An 8,601-nucleotide genomic window follows, 5' to 3' on the forward strand; every position below is an offset into this window, starting at 1 on the left:
TATGCATCCTAAATTATGTTGCTATGCTGCTCTCCTTTCAGAGTATTAAATGCATGAAACAATGTTACATTGTCCGTTGAATTTTAAAGGCAGGTTGTTAAATCCAAACAACTAACAGAATTATCTACTCTCATTCAGTTCTTCCTACTTCTTAAAACATCAGAATGTCTCATTATGGATACATTTGTCATCAATAATCAATTCAGTTCTCTCTGGTGGTGGGCTCCATATTATTGAAATGAATCCAATAAATTACTGGAGCTGAAACAAGCTTGCTTTGAACTACAGTTAAGGAAGCAGGTTAAATTATATTTTGTCAACTGTTTTACATATAGTCCTCAACTTACAATAGGTCATTTAACAACTATTCAAAATTACAATAGCCTTGGAAAATATGCTTTATGGTCTATGAGTACTTTTGGCCACCATAAACGCCATGGTGCCTCACAAAAAAGTATGTATAAATGTTGCTTACATTGATTCAATGGGAACCTTTGAAATATATCTTTTTTAAAGTTATGCTTTTGGCATAGTATATAGTATATACTATAATATATAACAGGATGAATTATTATTTGCATGAGTCTATAACAACAAAGGAAGAAAGCAGCTGATGTCTAGTTTCTATTCTATGATAAACATTCAAAACATTTCAAATTGCACTCTATCAGAATATTCTGAAGAAATTATGGATTTAGGAGACACAATTTGGTTCTACAGTAAATATGCATACCAATATCCAGTTTCAGAGTGGCTCCCTAAGAGAACAAAATATAATTCCCTCTGCTGACCAGATGCTATAGTAGAAATCAATCTGCAGCCATTCTTAACTGCTTCACCATTCATGAATTTTACTTTAAGCAGAAGCCTGTGATTTGAGCAAGGTAACTTAATTTCCTTCAGTTCTTTTGTAAGCAGTTTCTGTTAGCAGAAGAGTTAAACAAAAAAAGAGGAGGAATTCTATGTGCCAATAAAACATGGTTTTTATTTGCCCTGATGCGTTTCAGGAAATGTGTTCTTTTTCAAAGACACTTCTAGAATATCCATGAACTGACTCTGACAATTTGTTCATGTACATTCCAGGAAAGAGTGCCCTTGAAAAAGAACACATTTTCTGAAACATCTTGAGCCAAGTTTTTTTAAAAAAACCTTTTTTTACTAGCACCTGGGATTCCTCCCACTCACGGTTATTTACTTTACTGCCCGCCTTCTCTTTTAACATTTTGGAATTCTACAATGTTTGATATAACAGTAACCAGGAAAGAGGGAAGGCATAGCTCAGTATTACACACCACCTTTACATGCTGAAGGTCTCATGTACCTTCAGGACTGTTAGAAAAACTTCTGCCTGAAAAATCTACCAGTTAGTGTCAATAATACTCGCATAATTATGATTCAGTGATAGCAGTGTTCTAGGTTTCTAATTTCTACTTGACTCCTTTAGAAACAGATCATCTAGTCTGAGTCTAGAAGAGAAGACTACAGTATTAGACTTTAAACAGTTTTCAACTTTTCTTTCCACATGGATCATTTTAGATTGTTAGGCAAATGTTTCTGTTACATTTTATTATATCATGGAGCTCTGAAGTGATTAGAAGAGATGAAATTCATTTAGAGCAGGGGTGTCAAATTCAACGTCCGGGGACCGGATCTGGCCTGCAGGGCTGCTTTGGAAACAGTGAAGGACTGGCCTGCGGTGCCTCTGCCAGTGAAAATGGAGCTCGGGAGTGCTGCCCTCCCGAGCTCCGTTTTCGCTGGTATAGGGTTGCAGGAGGCCACTGCAGTCAAAAATAGACCTCAGGAACCCATTTTCGCTGGCAGAGCACTCAGGCCACCACAGGAGCCCCCAACACAAGTGAAGTCAAGCTGGCCATGCCCACCTTAGCCACGCCCATCCCGGCCCCCTGAAGTCAAACACAACCCTGATGTGGCCCTAAAATGAAATAGAGTTTGACACCCCTGATTTAGAGCATGTATGGGCATGCAGATCATGCATATCAATATTTGTTAAATCAAACATATTTTAAGGCATCATTTATTTATTCAATAAAATTACTACATAAATACATATCTGATGAAGTAACTGATTAACATACAACCATTAAAATAAAACAATAAATATATAAAAAGAATTATTTAAAAAGTAATTAAAAATTCAACTATATAGTACAGGAAACAGAAGATTAAACACTACAGCCTTCTTTCCCCGAGACCCTACCAGGCATGATAACAAAGCCAGTCTTGAGGGACCTCTGGAACATCAAAAAGGGATGGAACTTTTTGAGAAGAGCTCTGGTGGCTCAGCAGACTAAAGCACTGTTATTAACATCCACTTACATCTGCTGCCTGCAAGTACTGCAAGTTCAAATCTCACCAGGCTCAAGGTTGACTCAGCCTTCCATCCTTTCTAAGGTAGGTAAAATGAGGACCCAGATTATGGGGGCAATAAACTGACTTTGTATAAATATACAAAAGTATGAAGGCTATTGCTTAACGCATTGTAAGCCTCCCTGAATCTCCGGAGAAGGGCAGCATATAAATCATTTTTTTTAAAAAAACTAACCTAATATGGGTGGGGGGAGAATGTTCCAGGCGAGTACTACAGCAGAGAAAGCCCACCTCCTGGGACTGAAGAACTAAAGCATATCCTAATGGGATGGGCAGATGTAATTGGGGAGAGGTGATCCTTCAGATAACCTGGTCTCCTGCCATGAAGGCTTTGAAGGGTTAAAACCAATACCTTGAATTGGATCCAGAAGCAAACCAATGCAGCTCCTGGAGCAGATAACTGTCCATGCCGCTGCAATGCATTCTGCACTACCTGAAGCTTCTGAATACTCTTCAAGAGCAGCCCCATTACAGAAATCCAATCTGGAGATGATTTGGACAGAGCCTCCCGATCTAAGAATGGGTGCAGCTGGTGCACAACATGCAGCTGTATAAAGGCCCTCCTAGCCACAACTGCCACTTGCTACTTGAGCACGAGTTATGCATCCAGGGGGCCTCCAAATTACACAATGGGTCTATCTGGGGAAGTGTGACCCCATCCAGCACCAAAGATGGCAAAGTCCTAGAACTGGTAAATCCCCAAACCCAAACCCACTCAGTTTTTCCAGGGTTCAGCAGACCCTCACATTCTAGAACCTCTCAGTTTCTAGGCACTTGAATAAGAGGTTTATAGCGTCACTTAATTTGTCAGAGACAGATATATATGATTGGGTATACCAATGATACCTCATATCAGGGCAAGGAATAAGCTTTCTCATACAGCTTCATGTAGATGTTGAATAGGAGAGAAGAAAGCACCAAACCCTGCAGCACCCCACATGGAGAAGGCTGAGGGCAGGATCTCTCCTCCCAAATCAGCACCAACTGGAATTGACTCTTGAGGAAGTAGGCAAACCAGCTCAACACTTCATAGCCCACTCCAAATCCTCTAAGCCAATATAGAAGGATATCATGGCCAATGGTGCTGAAGGCTGCAGAGGGCTCAAGTAGAAGAAGAATAGATGTACAACCCCATCCCTCCCTCCTCAGAGATCATAGCAGTGGTGAAATCTAAACCAGTTTACTACCGGTTTGCTGGCTGCGCATGCACACTACGCACCAAAGGAGAGATGCGCGTGCGCAGTGCATGCCAAAAGGAGGCATGCGGTAAGTAAAACAGCATTGCTTTTAAAAGTAAAAAAAAAAAGCTTCTGACAATCGTGTGGCTCAGCTGATCATCAGAGGCTTTTTTTTAACTTTTTAAAAGCATTTTTTTAACAACCAATTTGGCCGAAGAGGTTATAGAAAAAATACTTTTAAAAGTAAAAAAAAGCCTCTGATGATCGCGCATCTCAGCTGGGCATGGGCGGGGGGGAGCAGGGGTTTTTGCTACCGGTTCTCCGAACCACCCGCTGCCATCACTACCGGATCGGGCAATCCTGTCTGAACTGGGAGCATTTCACCCCTGGATCATAGAAAAGCATGACCAATGCCATTTCTGTCCCATATCCAGGCCTGAATAGTGCCTGAATGTGATCCACACAATCTATTTTTGTTATGCAACTACCTTCTCAATCACCTTCTGCAAAAAAGCTAAGTTAGATACTGGATGAAAATTGTCCAGTATGGTGGGATCCAGTAATGGTTTCTTAAGAAGGGAGTGAACCAGTGCCCCCTTAAGAGGTAAAGGAACAACCCCCTCACTCAATGGAAAATTAAGATTATTTTTTTAATTTAAAAAGGTAGCAATACAAAGAATAATCCTACTGCAATCCTATATCCTACGATCACAAAAACAAAAGGATTTGTACTATGTAGCTGGTATCAATGCTAACTAATGGATGTGCTACATCAGTGTTGCCGAACCTTTTCGGCACTAAGTGCCGAAACGGGAGTGCAGGCACACATGGGAGCACCAGAAATCGGAAGAGCAGTTCCCCAGCACTTGGTCTTCTGGTTTCTGAGCTGCATGTGCGCATGAAGACCAGCTGAACCCGGAAGAGTAACGGGCAACAGCTGGGGTGCCTGGACATATGGCTCTGCGTGCCACTTCTGGCATGTGTACCATAAGTTCGCCATCAGGATGCCATATTTTCAGTTTCAAAAATTCCACTTCTCTATTATACCACTAATAGAGCTATGGTTTGTAGTAATCTAAACCTGATATAATTATGTCAGAGAAAGTAAAAATAGTTTACTGCTAATACTGTCCATTTAGTATAGAAAATTAAATTAACTGGTACCAGTTCTTCCAGTATTCCTGTGACAAAACTATATACAGTACTAACAAATATAAAACAACTCTACGGTATATCATCCTTACTGTTTAAACATACTGAATAGGTAATAGTAATTATAAAACCTACCTGTTTTCTTAAAAAGTTTAATATTTTTGCTGGCTGAGAAATAACAATATCATCAGATATTAATAATGGTATACTACCTAAAAAAGATTAAATCAGATAAGATCATATAAACAGAAGAACTGCATTGATAACTCAACAGACCCTAAAGTTTGATTATATCAGATAATGACTAGTTCAGTCATGCCTTTGTAATAATGCTTACACGTTGCAGTTGTGATACTATATCAGCATACCAGATGAGTTTGGATGGGTTTTGATTCTGTTACTAGATAGAGATTATAGCTCTAAATGTTGACAATCTATTATGCTACCTAATTCCTCTTATATGATTCACACATAGCTTGCATTGTGCAATTATGTTTTAAACCATGGGTCCCCAACCCCCAGGTCACAGACCTGTACCAGTCCATGGTCTGTTAGGAACTGGGTTGCGCAAACAGCAGGCAAGCAACCGACGCTCCATCTGTGCATGCGCGGGATCTAGGTTGCGCGCAAAACCACTCCTCCCTCCGGTCTGTGGAAGACAATATTTCTTCCAAAGCCAGTCCCTTGTGCCAGAAAGGTTGGGGACCACTGTTTTAAATAACAGAACTGCATCAAAGCAATTTATTCAATATTTTGCTGCACTTGCCTTGCAACATAGTGCAGATATAAAACAAACTTTATTTAGATTCTATCCACTGTTTGCTTTGTATTTCAAGACTGGACTATAAGCCAAGTCAAACCAATTTCTTATTTAAACAGTTCTAAATATATATACAATCAGGGTGAGAAATTGGAATAGTTGTGGAGGGCTGGTGCCGGCGTCCCCCACGCCCACCTATCCCTTGTTGCCTCCCCCTCCCACCACCATGGGTCAGACAGGGGCAGTCAAAGGGCCAGATGTGGTGCATAGGCCATAAAATGCCCAGGTCTGACTTTAAATGTGCCATAAAAATTTTAAAATATTAAAGTAATACCTCTTGGTGCGTTCCATGCATTATCTATTACACTGATTTTCAATGGTGCACCGGAAAACCTGGCATAAGTCTGTAATAAAAGTTAAAAAAAAAAACACAATTCAATAATATACCATTCAGAAATTTTTAAAAAGAGAAAATGACTACTCAGCTTGGAAAAACAGCATCTACTTATTTCCTTTAATGTTCATGCTTGTGTTATGCTCTTGCCATAGTAAGCATCAAAGCTATAATAACCAATAGGAAATTATCCATTAATTCTACGAATTTCAGTGGAATATTAATTGGCCACTAGATTTAAAGAGCTGGGTTTTTTTTAAACCAATATTTAACAAAGCAAAATAGTTGAATCCTACAAATAGCTAAATAGTTGAATCCAGTTTAGTCTAGTGGTTAAGATGCTGGCCAATAAAACAGGAGATTATAAATTCTAGTCCCACTTTAGGCATGAAAGCCAGCTAGATGACTGGTCCAGTCACTCATTCTCTGTTGGCCAACTCACTTCACAGGGTTAATGTTGTGGGGAAAATAGGAGGAGAAAGGAGTATTAAATATGTTCACTGCCTAGAGTTATTAATAAAAATAATGGCAGAATGGCTGGCTGGCTGGCTGGCTGAAGAAACAAACAAACAAAATAAAATCTCACTTCCTGAGATTATAAATACATATATTTGGAAATGGAAAATATCCATTTTTAATTTTTCCACATATGAATCTAGTTTATCCTAAGACAAACAATATAGGAATTATAAATGCTGACACATATTTTAAATCATTATTAGCCTCAGAATCAGTCCTGAAAGAACACAAGACTTCCGAATGAAACCCAACTTTCCTCAATCCAATGCCCTTGAATGTACTACTTTTTCAAGTTTTATCAATCTCATTCAGAATGCTCAGTTTTACAGCATACTAAGAGTTGTAATACAAGTATTTGAAGGGCACAAGTTTGGGAAAGGCAGTTTTAGTCAATAACATTAATTCCTGTGGAGCTTCTGTGATGTTACCAGAGACATATTTGAGACATATTTGGGGGGCTGCCACAGAGAAGATGGAGTCATCCTATTTTCCAAAGCATCAGAAGACAAGACAAGAAGTAATGTATGGAAACTAATCAAGGAGAGAACCAAGCTAGAATTAAGGAGAAAATTCTGACATTAACAAGTGAAACAGCTTGCCTTCAAAAGTTGTAAGTGCTCCATCACAGGTAACTTTTAAGAAGAGACTGGACAATCATTTGTCTGAAATGATATAGGGCAGTGATGGCTAACCTTTTCCCGTCGTGTGCCAAAAATGGGGGGAACGCAGGGAGGTTGTGCTCTCATGTGCCCACACCCATAATTCAATGCCCCCCCAGCGCCCCCCATGTATGCGCGCACAACCCCACTGCGCTCCCCTGCTTTTGGCACGTGACGGCAAAAAGGTGGGCCCAGTAGGCCCATTTTTTACCCTCCTCAGGCTCCAGAGGCTTTCTTGGAGCCTGGGGAGGGTGAAAACGGCCTTCCCCATCCCTTCGGAGGCTGGAAACAGCTTGTTTCCCGACTTCCAGTGAGCCCAGAAGGCCCGAAAATCAGCTGGCCGGCACACACATGCGTGCTGGAGCTGAGGTAGGGCAATACTCACGTGCCCACAGATATGGCTCTGCGTGCCACCTATGGCACACGTGCTATAGGTTCGCCATCACGGGTATAGGGTCTCCTGTTTGAGCAGGGAGTTGGATTAGAAGACCCCCAAGGTCCCTTCAACTCTGTTATTCTGTTATATTGTTGGGGGCAATATGCTGACTCTGTAAATCACTTAGAGAGGGCTGTAAAGCATTATAAAGCGGTATATAAGTCTAAGTGCTATTGCTATATCATATTTTCAGAGACCAGACGGTCCTCTTCTTCAGTTTAGCCCCATATGTGTTTGCTTAGAAGTCAGACCAATCATTAATCCTATTTTTATAATATATATACCCAGTGTACTTCAGACACATCTGCCAAAGAATGGCTTTATTGTGGAATGAGCCTCAAATAATTAGCATCTAAAGAAAAAAACCATGCGGATTCCCTGAAGAAAAACAATGCAAATTCCATGTCTGCATATAAAAAAAGGAAACAATTAAAATATTGTAGTTCAGAAATAAGGTCAGAGGAAGTTTGCCTTGTGAAGATGGAAAGCATCGATCTAATAACTCAGGAAATATATCCTGCAGCTATCAGATTATAGCAGTTTTTCAACTCCATGCTTTCCAAATGTGTTGGAATTGGGAGCATCCCTCATCATTGTCAAGCATGGTGGTTGGATTAAATTAAGACCGGCATTAAAGGCAATTCCTAATTACTTTACTAATTACTTTATCTGGGAGATACTGCCCGTCCCTGCGATGCACCAAGGTATAGACCTCGAAAGCTAACGCCGCAATACTTAATCCATTTTATTTCCATCTAGAATTGATGCCCCATTTATGCAGACTCGTTTCAACTTTCTGGGGAAGACAGCCCAACAACAGCCATGAAAACGCGGACGTTCCGTTTCCCCAGTTCTACTCCAGGGACGCGACCGGGCCCACCGGGCCGGTTCTTGCAGCATCCAGAACCGGATAACCCTCCCGTTTTTGTAGGACGTCGCCTTCTATAATCTATAGCAGCAGTTTTCGTTTCTCCTCCCCACAAGAGGCTTTCGCTCGCGTGACCTGGCAAGTTCCCCCCCCCGTTACCATGACAACAAGGCACTCGGCGTGCACAGAGGGCAACCCCCAGTCGCCGCCCCAGCAACTCAGCTCCATTGAAGACGCCATGTTGACA

General features: G+C 40.9%; 1 protein-coding gene across 3 annotated transcripts in view; it reads right to left on the reverse strand.

Moving 5' to 3' along the window:
- The window catches only part of MTX3 (metaxin 3), a 29,480-nt gene extending 20,879 nt beyond the window's left edge, over positions 1-8,601 (reverse strand). For all 3 annotated transcript variants that reach the window (XR_011599941.1, XM_070935843.1, XM_070935844.1), the window contains exons 1-3: positions 8,514-8,601; positions 5,813-5,882; positions 4,854-4,930 (exon numbers count right to left, since the gene is read on the reverse strand). Coding sequence is in view for 2 of the 3 variants with exons in the window: in XM_070935843.1 (XP_070791944.1) it covers positions 4,854-4,930; positions 5,813-5,882; positions 8,514-8,594 (228 nt within the window). In the remaining variant the exon portion in view is untranslated. The remainder of the gene's footprint in view (positions 1-4,853; positions 4,931-5,812; positions 5,883-8,513) is intronic.

Source organism: Pituophis catenifer, unplaced genomic scaffold, assembly GCF_029215685.1.
Source record: "Pituophis catenifer annectens isolate HBS135680 unplaced genomic scaffold, rPitCat1.0.hap2 SCAF_2, whole genome shotgun sequence".
Taxonomy (NCBI): domain Eukaryota; kingdom Metazoa; phylum Chordata; class Lepidosauria; order Squamata; family Colubridae; genus Pituophis; species Pituophis catenifer.